General features: G+C 35.5%; 1 protein-coding gene across 1 annotated transcript in view; it reads left to right on the forward strand.

Annotated features, from left to right (window-relative positions):
* Positions 1–825: 825 nt before the first annotated feature.
* SHPRH (SNF2 histone linker PHD RING helicase) overlaps positions 826–18352 on the forward strand; it is a 78242-nt gene continuing 60715 nt past the window's right edge. The window contains exons 1-9 of the mRNA XM_023528330.1: positions 826–908; positions 6639–6702; positions 7453–8123; positions 10353–10482; positions 12302–12520; positions 15052–15130; positions 15804–15954; positions 17059–17167; positions 17790–18046. Of these exons, the coding sequence (XP_023384098.1) occupies positions 7485–8123; positions 10353–10482; positions 12302–12520; positions 15052–15130; positions 15804–15954; positions 17059–17167; positions 17790–18046 (1584 nt within the window). The 5' untranslated portion in view covers positions 826–908; positions 6639–6702; positions 7453–7484. The remainder of the gene's footprint in view (positions 909–6638; positions 6703–7452; positions 8124–10352; positions 10483–12301; positions 12521–15051; positions 15131–15803; positions 15955–17058; positions 17168–17789; positions 18047–18352) is intronic.

The raw sequence follows: 18352 nt of genomic DNA on the forward strand, positions 1-18352 counted from the left end.
TTTGCATCGTGTATGGCCTTGGATAAGGTAGTTGTTTTCCATCTAATTTTACAGGGTTTAGTTTATGTAAATGTCTTTTTTTAGGCTATCTTAGAGGTCTATGATGAAGTTCTGTACAAAGTAGGGTATGGCCCACTCTGGACTGTCTCTGAAACTACAACGGATGTTCTCTTAGGCAAGAACTTACTTTTGTGCTTCTGTGATCACACATACTGAGATGTCCTCTCCACAGCATAATGCTGAGTCCTTAGGAGGTACTGATTAATCATTGAGTGTCCGCTGTTTCCTGGGGATTATTTTACAGGCTGTTGGCCCTGAAGCCTCTCAAAGTTATGACAAAGTTAACTAAGCGTCAGCCTACCTCCATGAGAAGGAGTCTACCTCTCAGTGAAGAGAAGGAAAAAAGACAAGATATTCGAAGGCCACCTTCAGCACAATATATGTAGTTTTTCCCTCAATTTAAAATATTTACTCAGATTTCCCTGGAAAGTCTTTTTAAAATAACTTTTTTCAGGAAGATAAAACTTCATCCGTACCTAATTAGTGGCTGCTTTCTAGAAGCAATAAAAACTATGCATTTGCATAATTCTCTTCTGCCTTGTTTTTAAAGCCACAAGTGACAGCCAAAACTCGCTCCTAGGAGAGCCCCGCCCCTTCAGCAGGGAGCACCGCCCATGTTTATATCAGTGGAGCCCGCCTCCTCCTTAGAAGGTCCAGCCAATCCTGTATTTGCTAATGTTGTTGACAGAGCTATCGCGAGACTCCAACTGTATCCTTTTATAGGCTTCAACCGTGTGGGCTTGCGCAGAAGAGGCCCTTGAGGCCACTGCCGGAAAAAGGGGGCGGAGCGACCCGACGTGCGCGTTCACCTTGACCCCACGCTCCAGCGCGCGCCCGGCAGCTAGGAGGTGAGGTTTCTGGGCCCCCCGGGAACCCCAACACAAACCAGCTTAAAGCGCGCGAGCCCACGTCAGGCGGGTGTTCCGTAGGTGGCGACTGCGTGCCCGGGATCTGCGCGGGTATTAGAGGGCTTTGGTGCAGAGAGGATCAAGAGGCTTGGAGAGCCAGCTTAGGTAGGCGCTCGGGTGATGAAGGATCAGGGGTCAGAGGTCGGATATGGAAGACGTCTCTAGATGGAGATGGAGGTCCCGAGGAGGGAGGACTCAGTTGTTTTGGAGCCCGGGAAGCTAAAGGGCTGAGAGGGAGACGCAGCGCGGGACTCCCCGATTCTTCCCCATCCCAGACGTGCGGGCCTCTGGACCGCCACGTCTCCTCCGGAAGGTGGTGGGGTCGTGGGAAAGGAGGCTGTGGTCTCTGGGGGCTGGGGCCTGCGATGTTTTGTTAGAGCGTCTGAGGAGCTATTGTCGTTCTCCTCGGCCTCGCGGTAGCTTGTTTGCCTGGCCTGCTGGGAGCGATCAGGCGCTGACAGCCATGCTCTGACTCCTCGAACCGCTTTTGGGTCTTTCGGAAGAAAACAGTGGGTATCTCCATTCGCCGCAGTTATGCCACTGAAGGCGGAAACTGGGCAGCTTCCTAGCTTCTTGGTGCGCAAAGTTGTAATGCAGTAAAAGGAGAGGGTGAGGCTTCTAAGTTAGTTCGAAAGTTCTCAGTTACCTTTGGAGTCAGATTAATTACATTCGCATTAAAAACCACCCTTGCACGCTGTACATTTTGACTCCATGGTAGTTGCTAGGTTTCTGAACGAAGATGTGCTATCCGATGATGGATCGTCAGTCAGATATGCAGTATTATTAAATGATGACTATTAAGCTTGTGCCTTTTTTCTAAGTGGCTTGACATTAGGCACTTCCTTTGTCCTTCCGTTGCCTCCCAGAGCTTTGCAAGACCAGTTAGCCACTAAATTGGCAATTGAGAACAAAATAGTTTACTTATGAAAGATACTATTATACCTATCTATAGTATACAGTATATAGACAAATAGATATCCTCTTTTTGCTCAGCCTAAATGAAATGTACTAATATGGTTATTAAAATCTTTTATAAAGAGTTCAGGCTAGAAAAATTTGGAGGAAACAATCTGCTGGTGAAAAAGCTTCTTATGAGGGCCTTATTCAAGTTTATGTGACTAACACGTATTTTAGGATTCAACAGATGAAAATACATTCATCCTGCTGGAGTTATCACAACAAAAAGATTGTGCTAATGATTGATCATTAAGAGCTTTTCAGTCATCAGTAATGATTGGACTTTGTTTATATAGGACTCACGTTAGACTTATACATGTGGCAAATGTATACTCCTGTTGCCCTTAATAACCTAAACCCAGGTCTACCATGGATTTGTTGTAATTCAGAATTTGGGTCTTTTAATAAGGAGATTATAATTTGGTGGGGGAAAAAAATCTGAATTTAAGTTTAGTTGATAATCATTGGTTGTATTGTCTTATTAACTTAACATTTTGTGTTTATTTTTCTAGCAGTCTATCTTTGTTTTCTGTTAAAGATACAAGTCTGTCAGTTTTGTCTGTCTCATTGTGGGTCAGAAATAATAAAAATGTTTCTCATTACCTATGGTCTTCTACAATGTGGTTAAGAGACTCGTCCAAAAAGAAATGTGAATAAAGTACTATTAGGTCTTTTAAAAAAAGGGGAAGATACTTACTTTGTTTCACCTTATTCTGCATATCATTTCCATCCTGGCACTGACTTGCATTGGAGATACAGTGCTGAATAGTGTACTATTCCTGCCCAGCTTTCAGGTATTTCATGTCAAACAGTTAACACTGTAGCAGCTGGGATCAAGGAGGAGAGGCCCTTAACTCCCTCATCATGGAGGGTTTTGGGGGGAAGATCGGGACAGTGACAGAAAACTGTGAAAGAGCATTTCAAGCAAAATTTACATTTAAACATAGGACAATAAAAGTGTGGTCTATATAGAAAACTGCATGTAATCACGTTTTACACAGACACTGATATTTAAGGGGGAAGAAGAAGAAGTAGACCATCAAAGATGGGATTCATGTGGTATGAAGAAAATCAGGAGAAAGATGTGGAATACGATTAGAGAAATACCAGTACTTGATATACCAGTAGCTACTAGTTAACATTATGGTTATAAGATACGTTGATCAAATAATATCCTTTTCTGGTTCAAGAAATTATCCCTAGATAAAGATCCCTTCGAGAAAGAGTCAACCAAAATGAGATTTTTTTTTTTTAATTGTGAATGTATGCTTAGTTCTGGTTTAATAGGCTGGGATAGTGCCTGGGCGTCAGGACATTTAAAAGTTCCCATGGGAGATTCTAATGTGCAGTCAAGTTTGAGACACACTGATCTATGGTCTGCCATCCTGCCACATAAAGTTTGATTATTGTAAAATATAGTTTATAGTATTCTCAGGATGATGATAATTGCAATTGACACTGATTAGTGTACTAAATTTTTGTTACTATGGTATTATACTTAATTTGGAAGCATAATACTTGTATCATCCCCATTTTAGAAGTGAGAAAACTGATACAGAGAGGTTAGATAACTATTCTCATGTCACACAGTTAGCAAATGCCAAGCTAGAATTAGAATCTTCTCTTCTATAAGCCAGTTGCTTTTTGGTTTTTTAGAGTTAATGATTCCATAATTATCATGTTATTAATATTATGGTTGGTGTGATTGTGTAACTGGCCTAATTCCCTCCCCACCCCCTACCTCACATTCACACTCTTTGCCATGAGCTGTTCCCCCCAGTAAAGAAGTGTAGTATATTTTCCCACCTTTTGACTTTGGGGTTATCCATGAGACTTATTTTGGCCCATGGAAACTTTATGGTTTTGCCATGACCAAGCTCTTTGAAAAGTATATGTGTGATTGGTTTTGCACTCTTACACCTCAGCCATCGGATATAAGGACATAGAGGGTTGCTCTGCTGGTCCCAGGACAGGAATGACATCTGCATTAGGCAGAGCCAACGTGCTCCTCCAGGAACCAACCCAGATCAGTCAGCCCTCAGCTAACCTGCAGAACTGTGAGAATAAATTATTGCTGTCTCAAGATACTGAACTTTGGAATGGTGTGTTACACAGCGTATCTGTGGCTGTAGTTAACTCATAAGCCAATATAGCCTGACTTCTCGAAGTTCTGGCAGAATGACCAAATTCCAGTATCCTAGCATGTGCTCTGTGGAGAACTGGAAAGATAAACCTTAGATTATTAGGGGCTTCTCAAATTACTCTTCCAAGATGCTTGGAAAGTAGTTAACTATAGTCAGAGATCGATAATAGTCTACCACCTGCACATTCATGTACCAGGCACTAGCTAGGGAATGGAATTATCATGATTGACGAAAACCAGCATTATTTGATAGACTTTACAATAGCCATTAGTCACATATAGCTGTTGATCACTTAAAGTGTGGCTAGTGAGACTGAGGAGCTGAGTTTATAATATTATTTAATCTTATTTAAATAGCCACATGCAGCTAGCGGCAACCTTATGAGGCTGCACAGACAGAAATGACTTCCTTGGGGCTGCCAGGGAAACCGCCCTCTTTTTAAGTCACAAGTCCACATGTTCCTAAATAAAGGAAAAGTTCTGTCAGCAAGAGCAAGGAAGGAGGTATTCTTAGGTGGGTAAGTAACATTACCTCCGTTTTTTTTCCTAGTTGTTATTCTTCTCAGATTTTCTATTTCTTGGGCCAGTTTTATTTATTTATATTTTATAAGTAAATTACTTATTTTATCTAGATTTTTCAAGTTTATTAGAATAAAGCTGTTCTTAATATTCTCTTATAATTTTTAAATCCCTCCTACATCTACTTTTTGTTTTTATTTTTTAAATCAGCTTTATTAAGGAATAATTTACATATAATAAAATTTTAAGTGTACATTTTTGTCAAGTTTGATATATACAATAATGTAATCAGCAATAGACCGTTTCTGTCACTCCTGCTCCTTTGCTGTCAATCACCTCTTCTCACTTCCTGGCCCCAGGTAACCAATAATCTACTTTCTGTCAATAGTTTTTTGCCTTTCTAGAATTTCGTGTAAATAGAATCATACAATATATTGTCTTTCACATTTGGCTTCTTTCAGTTAGCATAATGCTTTAAAAATGCATCCATGTTGTTGTATGTTGAATCAGTAGTTTATAACGGAGTAGTATTCCATTTGTTTATTCATTTTCTAGGTGATGGACATTTAGATTGTTTTCAGTTTTTGGCTTTCATTAATAAGACTGCTGTTAACATTCAAGTTCAAGTCTTTTTTTGTGAATCTATATTTTTATTTGTTTTCGGTAAATACCAAGAAGTGGGATACCTAGGCTGTGCAGGAATTGTGTATTTAATTTCATAAGAAGTTGACAAACTTTTCCAATTGGAATATTTGAGAGTTCAGTTTTTGGTTCCCTTATATCTTTTAAATTTTAAACATTCTTGTGGATATGTAATTTCTCATAGTAGTTTGTGGGTTGAATTTGCATTGCCTTAATGACCCATGATAGTGAAGATATTTTCATATGCTTACATGCTACTTGTAGATCTTCTTTGGTGAAGTGTCAAAATTTGTGTCTATTTCTTTAATAAGATTTTTGTCATACTATTGATTTGCAAGAGTTCTCTACATATTCCACCTACAAATCCTTCCTCAGAAAACACTATGTTATCGCCCTGAGGGTGTGATGTTAGTTGTTTGTATTATAAAGGCCTGTTTAGATTGCTTCATCTGTTTCCTTGGGTGAAAGCTTGTCTTTTTATTTTCCTGTTGGAAATCCTGTAATGTTTGTTGATTGTAAGCTCATCTTCACAGTTCAGACTCCCCGCTTCACCTTTCATTATTTCTGCTTATACAGTTTGCTTAAGGGGAAGGTCAGAAGCAGCTTCTGGGACTTGTTTTATATTGTGTTCAGTGATCATGGGGCAAACCTCTATATGCAGAGTCCATGGTCATGTGCTTTTTCTTCTGTATTGAGTAACAAAGGGTGTCTTTCCAGTTTAGACACTGTTTTCTCAAAAAATAGATATCCTCACCACAGCCATCTTGCCTTTGTGAACAAGAGGGCAGGTCAGGGCCTCCAAGGCTCCACTTCGTTGCTTCATTGTTATCTGTGTTTGTAGCCCTGGACCCACTTTGGATTCTACTACCAGCTCTGCCACCATTATTGATTGATTTTGAGAGCATGCAGACCCTCTTGATGATGTTCCTGTCATTTGTGCTAATACATTCACACCATTACTTAGCTTTTCAGTCTGATTCCCTCTGTATTCTGTAGGAATTCCTCAAAATTTCTTGTCAACTGAGATTTCCCCTATTGTTTTGCTGTTTTTGTTTTGAACAGGGCTGCGTATTTCGGAATTGTTCTTTTAAAAAACATTTCTCATTCTTTTCGAGATTTGGAACAGAGTAGTTAGAGATGGGGAGCTAGTGGGCGTAGAGGGGTGTAGGCTGCTCTTCATGCTGTTTGAAGAAACCAAAACATGGTTTATTGTCTGTACTGAATTAGAGACCATGATTTGATTTATAATTCTTCTGTATCCTCTCCTAAAATACAGCACAGTGTTGAGTACATAGTGGGAACTTGGCAGTAGTATCTGATTGGATTTCTTTTAAGTGGAATTATTGGGACTATTTCTTGAAGCCAATTTTTAATTGTTTATACATCCTTTTTTTTTTTTTTTTTTTTAGCTACATGGTTGGAATAGATTGAAATACGCACCAGCCATCATTATGACTTTATGATTTAATCTTCGTGAGTATTCTGTATTTCATATAGGAATTGGCTGTTATTTGGGGAAAAGTGTAGTTAAGAGCCTACCTCATACTGGCTGCTTTCAGACCAGTTTCCTCTTTGATATAACAAAGCTTTCTTTTCCTTTTATTCCTGTTTTTTTTTTTCTTTTTTTATTGTCTCTGCTCTGTTTCCCTGGGTTGCCATCGCCACCTTATTCCTTTCCCAGCTATCCCTCTTATCCTTTTTTATCTGCTAATCCACAAAAAGAAATATTCTTCTATATTTTCATCTTCCTCTTTTGAAAGAGAAGATATATTTTTAGTGACTTTTCAGCTATCTATGGTTCAAGTGAAGTTTTGTAAAATTTGAGATTACCAAACAAAATTGAAATTCTGTAGTGATGCTATGAGTTTACATGTTGCTAAAAGTATGCATTTCTAGGATATTTGAGAGAGAAACTTTACTGTCATGCGGCTCATTAAATGTATTTTTAGAATTTATTTTATTTTATATGACAAATTATCATTATTAAATTTATCCATTAATAACCAGTAAGACCATTACAATTTATATGATACATGAGATTATGGTCAGTGTGTTTCTTAGCCGTGTTTGATTTATTTAAAAAATTTTCCATTGCTTTATGTATCTTTCTGATGATTTCATGTTATGTGTATAGACCGTTAGTTTATGTTGAATTTCTCATCTGGAAGCACTTTAATACTAAAATCCTCTCTTGGAATGCCTGCTATTGCTTTTGTCTTCTAGAGTTCACATTTACCAGCCAAGAAAACGCGAAGATGAGCAGCCGACGGAAACGTGCTCTTCCAGTGAGAGTAGATGAAGAAAAGCAACAGCAGCTTCGTTGGAATATGCATGAGGACAGAAGGAATGAACCTCTCACCATAACTGATGATGAGCATCCCTGCCCAGGTTCAGATTCCTCTTCTGCTGATTGCATCATCCTAGATGATAGTCTAAATGAAGAAGTAGCTCACAGAGATAAAAAGAAATGTTCAGAGGTGGTGAGCGTCTCAAAATCAATCAATAAAAAAGAGACTGGTGACAGTATTTCCCCTTTGTCTGTAAAGCTGAACATTGTGATTTCTCCCTATCACTTCGATAATTCTTGGAAAGCATTTCTAGGAGAATTAACTCTTCAGCTTCTTCCCGAACAGAGTTTAAGTGAAAATTTTTCTGAAAGGAGTTTTACACTGATGAGTATGGAGTCAAGCAGTCAGTTCCTGATCTATGTTCATACAGAATGCATAGATACAGAGAAACAAGAAAAAGGACTCAATGAGCAAATCGGTATTTGTGACAAGGGTATTCGAGTGGAATCATCCTTCAGCAGTGAAATGTTAGAAGATTTGGGATGGCTGCAAAAGAAGAGAAGAATAAAACTTTACCAAAAACCAGAAGGAAATCACATCATCAAGGTACTCAATATCTGTGGTGTCTTTTAAAGTTCTTCTGCTTTGGGCAGTCCATTTTAAAGTTAACTTGGAAGATTTGAAAAGCCAGCAATAAGCCTCTCATTATTAAGTATCGAATTACACTTTAATGTATATTATATATATTATAAAATATATATAAAATATGTGTGTATATATATATTTTATAGCTAATTATTTCCAGGCTGAACTTTTTCACTTAGCGCCTCCTGAGAACCTCCTTTCCATCTCTACTCTCAGTGACTTGTTTTGGTCCTCATTATCTCTTTCTTATAGCAGTCCTTTAGTCATTTCCCTGCTTGCCTTTTCAACTCCATCTGCTTTGTCTCTGGCATAGTGTAATATGAATACAATAGAATTCTGTTATTTCCTGTCTACAGCGTTAAGTATAATCTGGTGTAGAAGTCCTTCCTGTGATAGGCCCTTGTCTACTTCTCCAGCCTCATCTTTTTATTTTGTCCCAGAAATTCCTAGTTGGTTTATTTCCTATACATTCCCTGCCATCTTTCTGTATCTTTGCTTTTGTCTGACAGTTACCTGGGTTGTTGCCTTTTTCTTCCCTGATTATTTCCTAGTCATTCTTTAATATTTAGCTCAGGTTTACTTCATATAGAGGAATCTTCTCTTAAACTCCATGGTCGGTGTCATGTGCCCTTCTCCCATCAAACCTGATGCATATGCTTGATTTTTGTCTTGGGCACTTGTGATGTCCTTACATTTAAGATCTTTCTCTCTCACTAGACTATGAAGTCCTTCATCTTCATAGCCTAATAAAATCCCTGATACTGAAGAGCTTTCCAGTAACTGAATGAATAAATTTATAATTTATTTCAGGCTCTGCTATTCACTAGCCCAATAACCATGTGAATCATTTAAATGCTATAACTTCAGCTTCTTTCTGTACCTCATACAATCATGTTGAAAAATCAGGTGAGATAGTACAAGTAAATGTACTTCGTAAACTACGAAGCAGAGCAATATGCCTTTATGCTAAAACTTGAAAGGAAAAATTGTAAAATGTTAAATTTACCTTTGTTCATTTGAAAACTGTCTTATGCATTTTCCACATTAAAAAAAAACAGTTAAATTGCAGTTATTGATGGTTTCAGAATTTATTATCATAGGAAAGGAAAAAATTAGAAGCATTAAATTATAATTCTTCCCTGGACAATGAAACTATGCCACCAAGCATTCCCTCTTTTTGTTGCTGAGTGCCAAAATTGTGGCTCAGCGATAACAAGTATTTAAGAATTCATGGCTTATGTATCTGTGTTCTTTTTACCTCCCCCACAAACCAAGTTGTCTGTGTTCCCTGATCTTGATTTTTATAACTGTTTAAACATTTATTGCTTCTATAGTAAGCCATATCTAAGTAAATACAAGTCAGAGTAAAATGTTAATGAAGTATATAATCTTTGCCACCCATTCCTATATAATGCCTGGTTAGATTCTTGATCTTTAGTAAAGAATATGAGAGTCTCAAATCAGATTCTCATAATGGAGGTAAATGAAGGAAACTGCATTTACTGAGTACTTACCATTAGGAAGTTTTTAATTTGTATCATCTAGGCTATCTCATACAGATTTCCCTCCAATTTGCAGATGAGAACATATAGGTCAAAACAAATCGATGATTTTGCCTGTTTATTTAGGTCCTAAATACCAGTGCCATTATTCAAATTTAGGTATTTTGACTATAAAACTTCATACTGCATTGCTTCACAAGAGTCAAGGTATAAAACATTAAATTCAATTTTCCTATACATTTTAACGTTTGATCTAGTAATAAGAATCCCCAAATCTAGCTGTGCTTAAACATCCTGGCCTGTACGTCAGAATCTTCTGAGAGAATCTCCATTTTTAACTGACTTCACTGATTATTCTGAGGCTCATCAAGTTTGGAAGTCATTGACCTGGTAGGTAGAATTAGTGTTCTCGTCACATTTTCCCAGGTCCGGTTTCAGTTAGGGAAGTGTTTTTTGTTTTTTTGTTTAGCAATTTAAATGGTGCTTCGCACATAGTAGGCACTGCATTTGTAAAATGAATTTGTTATTAAAGTAAAAATATGTGAGGGACATTTGATAGATATATGTTTGGTTTTGTGGGGCAAATACTGTGAATATCTTTAAAAGCGGTGATGGTAAAAAATGTTTTTCTTATATCCTCATAAAAAGTGGTATAGTGCAATTAAAACTGTCAATTAATTCTTTGTAGGTTGGAATTTATCTTTTGGAAGATGGCCTAGCGAAACTAGACTTCTTGAGTGATGCAAATTCAAGAATGAAAAAGTTCAATCAACTCATGAAGAGAGTGATGGAGAAGTTATACAATTTTATTATTCCAGGTAATTTTTAAAGTAAACTTTGAAATTGCTATAAAGAGATGTGGGCTTTCCCCCGATTCTTATACATAACAACCAGAAAAACAGCTAATAAAACCGTAGTAAAAATTAAAACAATCTCCATAAAAATCTCTGTATGACAAAATTATACTTTTTGGAAATGCCCCAACTAATATAATTGTTTCTTTATTTGGTTGATACTATGCCTAGCTTATAGTAAGTATTCAAGAAATGCGGAGTCAGTAGGCAGAGTCTAAGGGGATCTTGAGCTGATTGGAATTTTTGCAATATTCCCGTGATTTGTTTTATCACGGCCAGAGATTCTTGGCTGGCCTTTACTCCACCTCTCCTTTGTAGTCTGACAATCTCAAGAGCCTGCTTTCCAAAAGACCAGTTAATTTTGCTACTATTTCTTGGCAAGTAGTTGCATCCTTGGTCAGGACCGCAGCTTCAGAGTTGTCTGCCATTGGTTCCCAAGGGAGAGAGTGAATGCAGCCCATCAACACTACCGAGAAATGGCTCAGATTCTGCAGGTCCTGCTCATGGTGGGTCAGCATTATTTGAGGTGCACGTTTTCATACTGGAATATTTGGGAAATCTGCTTCTAGCTTGATTGTCGAGGTTTTCTGCGTGACATTCTTTGCAAAGCTTCATGATGCTAATAAAAGTAAATCATGTTGCATGTTAAAGACCTGAAAAGAGGAAAAATCTCTGGTTTTGGAACTGGAACATCTAGACTTTTAAAAGTTAAATTCATTATTCTGCCTTTTAAGAGTCATAAAATATGATCTTTTCAAAAGAAAACTTCAATTTAATTATCATTACCAGATATTGCAACTATTGTAAACAGTCTAAAATAACCAAGCATATAACTAGATGTGGATTGTAAAGTTTTGAAAATCTTACATGGCATATTTTTTGTTGAGAAAAGTGAATTATGTATTTTGTGGTACACTCTTTTCATTCTACAGCATATGAGGCATTCCTATAACAGTTTATAGGCCTTTTTGAAACAATTTGGAAATAAATCATTAGCTAAAGGGTGAATTTGTTCAAGATTTTGAATTTTTTGTTCATATTATAGTCAGCACAAATCTTCCACACAGCAATTGTACCCAACAGAGGAATCTGATATTCTGACAAATTTGTTTTAATGGTTTACACACTTTCCTAATTGGCTATAGCTGCTACCAAATGCCTATTTTATTTTTTTTTTAATTTTATTATTCTAGCGTGAGAAATAGAATGAGAACACTTGCCTTATTAGACATGGAGAAATTATGTCTGCATATGGATATTTTTATATGAAGATATAAAAGTGAAATCAGTTATCCTTTTATAAACTGCAAAAGATATTCACATTTAGTTTCTCAAATATTTATTAAATATATACAATGGGCAAAGCGTGTGCTGCCTGCTCTGAGGAGCTACAAAACAAAAGACAGCCTTTCCTCTCAAAGAGCATTACAATTTAGTGCAGAAGGGATGAATATACTTAAGTGATTGCATTGCCAGACAGATTACAATGGACTGCTCTATCCACAGTATAAGAGTATTATTTGAACACAGAGAACATTAATTCCAACCAGGGGAAACACAAGAAAATGCCATGGAAAAAGTAGCAGTTGAATTATCTTAAAGGATTGATAGGTAGATTTTTGACCCATGAATAATTAAGGCTAGGGCCTTCCAGTCACAAAACACACTAAGGAACTTAGCTTCAGAGTTGGGAGAGTGCACAGTATGTTCTTGAAATAAGAATTGCTTGTAGTTGTAAAAGGTAGATTGGATTGCTTTGAGTACACTGTTGTTGGATGCACAGATGTGTTGGAAGAGGATGAGGAAGATCCAGAGAGTGAGCCAGAGGGACAGGACATTGATGAGCTCTATCACTTTGTGAAGCGAACGCATCAGCAAGAAACACAGTCCATTCAAGTGGATGTCCAGCATCCTGCATTGATTCCTGTGTTGAGACCATACCAAAGAGAGGCTGTCAATTGGATGCTACAACAAGAGCATTTCAGAAGCCCTCCTACTAGTGGCAAGTATAAGAAAAGCAAACTGATTGGAGGGATTATATGAGAAGGGAATTATTTAAGGGAGGGGGGAATTGAAAAGATAGGATAGAATGGGTATTGCTATGAACAAAATTATTTTCTAAGAAATTCCTCAAAATTGAAGTGTAGAGAAATTCATTTGAGAGTTCTCTTATCCATAAAAGTTTGAACTGATTTTTTTCAGCCAAAATGAAGGCCCCCTTGATTGGAATTTTTAAAAACCAAGCAATTTTTTTACGTGCTTTTCTAACTAAGAATTGCTTTTGGAACCTGATCAGATGGGAATCCTGCTAAGCATCTGCAAGAGATGCTTCACAATTTGATGATGAATATTAGTGGTAGAAAGCGAATTTACAGAAGTAGGAGACTTACATGTGACTAATCTAATTTTTCTAGGTTTTCATTTTCTTTACAAAGTAAATAGAATAAAATATCATCTATTACGTGCTTTCTTAAAAGTAGTAGGTTTGAGGGAATCATTTATGCCACTTTTTTTTTTATCATTATCTTTAAAGGGCTGGGCATAACATGAGATTTTTACATAATTCTAGGAAGTGAAGTGTTGACTTATTCTTTCTATATGGATTTATTTTAGCTAATGATTAATAGCTCTTATTTCTCCTATGAGTTTCAACTTATATATTTTTATCTCATAAGCTTTATATTTTTTAAACTTTCTCTTTTGTCATATAAATATCGATTCATGGCCAATATTATTTCTTCCCGCTTCCCCTCCTCCCATACTCCGAATTAATTTGAAGCAATAATCTCACATGTATCTTTTCATGTTACTATTTCAGTTTATTTCATTAAAAGTTAAGGGTTCTTTTAAACAGATATAAATATATGTAATAGTTAAGTTTAAAATCCAGTAATACCTTAATATTATACCTTAATAATATATCTCTTCCTCCCTTTTTTCCTTCTCCCTTTTCTCTTTATCTCTCTCTATTTCTCTTTCTCTTGCAGTTTGTTCAAATCCAAATCCAAATAACATCTGTACATTGGAATTAATTGCTGCCTCTTAAGTTTCTTTTAATCCATAGATTTTTATCTCCTCTCATTCTGTTTTTTTTCCTTATAATTTATATGTTGAAGAAATTGTTAGCTCTGTAGTGTTCCCCACAGACTGCAATATTTTTTTCTCCAAAATGAAATAATTTTTTGTTAGTACTTAATTTTATTAAGGTATAACTTACATATAATAAAATGCATAGATCTTGAGGGCACAGTCTGATAAGTTTTGACAAATCTATGCATTTGGGTAATCAGCAACCCAGTTGAGACATAACTAGACTTTCCCAAAAGTAGCCAATAGCCACACGTGTGCCTCTTGACACTTGAAATGTGGTTGTTCAAATTATGTGTTGCAAGTTTAAAATGTACACCAGATTTCTAATAGTACCAAAAAAGTATGAAATATCTCATTATAATTTTTATATTGATTACATATCGAAATGATAATTTGGTTCTATTGAGCTAAATATAATAAACTATTAAACTTTATTTATGCCTATTTCTTTTTATATTTTTATCATACAGTGCTGACATAAAATATTTCCATCACCCCAGAAAGTTCCCTCATGACCCATTCAATTCTCCGCCTTCAACCCCTCTGGGAGGCAACCAGTCACCATAAATTAGTTTTATCTGTTTTTAAAGTAATAAATGCAACACTTAGGGGATTGAGGAAGCGTTGGCTTCTTTCAGCATGATTTTGAGATTCATCCATGCTGCATGTACCAGTAATTCATTGTTTTTTGTCCACAGATTGGATTTTGATTAAATCCTATGTTTAATTTAGTAGTTCTGTGCCCTATGATTCCCAGACATAGAAGCTATTTATCTTTTAATTGTTTCATTTTATAAACCCTTTACATCTGTATTCCTACTTCATCTATTAATCCCTAAAGAAGGCAACAAAAAAGTACTTGCTGTTTCACTGGTGGGTAGAGAAATACCTCCTATTTGGCAGTTGGTTTAAACTTATAATATTAAGGGGAAGGATAGTGGAAGATCCTGCCTGAAACAAAGTCAGTGCTTTAGCGTTACAGTTTCATATGTTTTTTCCTCAGCTAAGCCTTATCCTCCCACTCTCAGACCCATATAAAATGTTAGGTCTGATTTAGGTTAATGTATTTGCTTCCCTTGCATATGCCTGTTGAATTATTTAAAGACTCTAGGCAGCTCTTAGAAGGATATCTGAAAGATAGGCTACTTTTCTTTATTGGGTAGGAGTCGTTTATATGTATTAGTTTTTATTTCCTGTTAGTCCTCTATAATTTGCTATACTTTGTTTTTTTCTGCCTTATCACTTGCTTATGTGGAAAATATTTGTGCCCAAAGCAAAGGAAACTAAAGAATAATATTTGAAGAAAAGAATAAAAGAGAGCCTAGCCTTTTTCCCATGCGTGTGTGGCTTTGCAGGGTATTCTGTTAACTGTTTTTATTTTAATGTGATTACTTGTCAGGAAGGAAAACAAAAACTTGTTTTTATGGTTATATTTTTCTTCAGAAAATGCTCTGCACTTCTTATGGAGAGAGATTATTACATCTGAGGGTTTGAAACTCTATTACAATCCATACACAGGCTGGTAAGGCAAAACTTTATTTGCTTGATATTAAAAATAAATATTTTGAAAACCTGTATGAGATTGATAGCATATGCCTTTAGCCTTGGCAGTACCTCAAGAAGGAATAGTAAGTTAAAGTCTTATTAGACATTTTTATAGAGAGGATTGACATAGAATTAATAGCACTTGTCATTGCTCGGTAAATGAATGTTCTACAATAGACTTAAGATGCTTAGTTATTGATATTTAAAGAGATTATAATTCTAAGTAAAAATCTTACTATGGGCCAGTTTTTATATTTTTCATGAAATTGTCAGTATATGAAAGAGTTTTAGGAATCATTAAACATGATTAGTGAATCAGTAGTTATTGCTCTTCTATTTTTTTATTTATAAATTCATAAAGGTACCAGAAAGAAAGCAGACATACTTCCTTTTATTTATAAGAGAAAAAAAATGATGGCCAGTTACCAATAATACCACTCTTGTTTCTTCAGACTTAGTTGTCAGGTTAGGCAGTTTTTTGACTATCACAGTTCTTATATTCATAACTTAGGAATTTGAATTGTTTCAACCTAAAATATAGTTTTTAAAAAGGTAAACTTTATGCATTTCTTCCATTTCTCTTTAGGAACAGTATAATTTTTGTTTGCAAGCCTATGATGTATTTTTCTTGCTTGGAATTTTCATTTTAGCATCGTCCGTGAGTACCCAGGTGCTGGGCCACAATTGCTTGGTGGAATCTTAGCAGATGAGATGGGTCTCGGAAAGACAGTGGAGGTTTTGGCTCTGATTCTGACACATACTCGACAAGATGTCAGACAAGATGCTTTGACTCTTCCTGAGGTAGGAATACTATGGGGCTCGAGAAAGCAGGGGACATATGTTCTCAAAAAGCATCATATGTCAGACATTTGGTTGGCACTTAAGTCAACACTTTCAACTTACGCTGCAGCTAATGACTTATATTAGTTGTTAGTTAACTACAAGTGAGCGCAGAGAATGGGATGTTTGTAACCTGGCAGGGCTTTTTTAAGTGATATTGGCCAACTAGAAAGGGATATGCTGTCACTTACCAACTTCCTTCTAGTTGGCAGAGGATCTCCCTTAGGAAAATACTATTACTTCCTCACATGTTTTGTCACTACTATGAGTCTCTGTCTCACCACTGAATATTTTTGAGAACTATTTTTTTAATTGTACAGATCTCATATATGTAAATCTTAGAATCTAATAATTAGAACTTTGTTAAAGGGTAAGTAACTTAGAATTAGAGTGCTGGGTAAAACAAACTCTGAAGTCCTTTTTCCAAAATATATAATTCTGTTTAAAAACGTAAATTTTAGTTTTTAAAAAACCACTGAGAAATATAGTTCATATTTTTCAGTACTGAAATCTAAAATCAGCACATTAAATCTGTTAAAATAAGGCCACTATTTAAAGGTATAACTGTAATTACCTGTAGAGCCCACCATGCTCACAAACTAAGTGATTATATGATCTTTTGATAGGGTCAAGTTTTTAATGTTAGCCTTTTGATTTGAGTAGGTAATAGAAAATATCTATTTCCTTCGTAGAAAAATGAGTCAGAGTATACAGTTTTGACTATCAGTAACTTCTTTTCGGTATTTTCTGCTCATTAGATATTTTAATTCTAAGCTATTTTTAGATTATTACAAATTTAGTGGGTTAATTCTAATTTTAAACAAACCTTAAAAAGTTAATTGTAGAAAACCCATACTTAACATTTAGATAATTTAAGATCGGGTAGCTTTAAGCCCTGAAATAAAAAATTAGGTTTGTATGTATGAATAGCATATTCAAGCCCTTTCTTTCCTAATTTTTACAATTCTTTTGTATCTCCTTAATAGAAGGAGGGTTAATTTTAATAAGCAACTCAGAATACTGAAAGCAAAACTCTGTGTGACCACTGAATATTGTTTATATCAGGGAAAAGTGGTGAATTATTTCATTCCATCACATTATTCTGGAGGAAAAGTAAAAAACACAGAAACCCAGAATGTGGAAATTGAACCAAAAGAAAAAGTTCAGTGTCCTCGTAAGTATGAAATCTCTTCAAGGAAATACCTTTTTATAGTGCTCTTTCATAGTTCTTGTAATTCTTATATAGAAATATCTTGTAATTGTTTTGAATAATTATTTTTATAATTGTTTATACTTTGCATAGATGGGTTCAATTACAATTCATATTATCTTAACAAAAATAAAGATTTACTTTTTTATTTGATTTGGTCCAGGTAGTTCTTGCTTAATCTATTTAAATTTCTTTAGCTTACAATTTAAATCTTGTTTTGTTTATTCTCAAGTATAGCCACTTCAAATTCTGTTAGCAAATGAATGTTTTCCTTCTTAATGATAGCATAAACATAGATAATTGTGAGAGGTTTTTTTTTTTAAATATAATTTTACATGATATTTTGTGAGATTAACAAATTTACGAGCAATTCTTAAATTATTTCAAAACCATTACAGTAATTTTCTTCTTAATGTGTTGAGGTAAATTTTTATTCGTATTCTTCAAAATGATGATATGGAAACAACATGCCTTCAGTAAATCTTTGTTTTTTTCTTAACTTGGTCCTCAGTGTACATTAAGATTAACTGTTTTATTTTCTTTTAATTATTATTTTTACTGAGTTCTCATATCCTTTTGCATTTAGCTACACGTGTGATGATCCTGACAGCTGTGAAAGAAATGAATGGAAAAAAAGGAGTGTCCATCCTTTCCATCTACAAGTATGTCAGTTCCATGTACAGATATGATGTTCAGCGAAACAGGAGTCTTCTGAAACGGATGCTGAAATGTTTAATTTTTGAAGGCCTTGTGAAACAGATCAAAGGCCATGGTTTTTCGGGGACTTTTACATTGGGAAAGAATTACAAGGAAGAGGATATATATGATAAAACAAAAAAGCAGGTAATAGAGTGTTCATTAAGCTCTATGTGATGCTTTACTTACAGAATGAGTTGGCAGATCCCACCTTGACACTGAAGCCCTTACAGTCTGAAGATAAAAAACGAACTAGTTAGGAAAATCTCTTATGTTTGTGACTTATGTTTTCTACTTCCTCAATATAAGTTCCATCAGAGTAGAAATTTTATTTGGGTTACCATTAAGCCCAGAGAAAAGTGCTTGGCATATAGCAAGTACTCAATACATATTTATTGAGTAAATTATAAAATAGTTAGTTGTTTAAGCATGTTATAAAGCTTAAAATAACTT

This window comes from Pteropus vampyrus, unplaced genomic scaffold, assembly GCF_000151845.1.
Source record: "Pteropus vampyrus isolate Shadow unplaced genomic scaffold, Pvam_2.0 Scaffold24, whole genome shotgun sequence".
NCBI classification, from domain to species: Eukaryota; Metazoa; Chordata; class Mammalia; order Chiroptera; family Pteropodidae; genus Pteropus; species Pteropus vampyrus.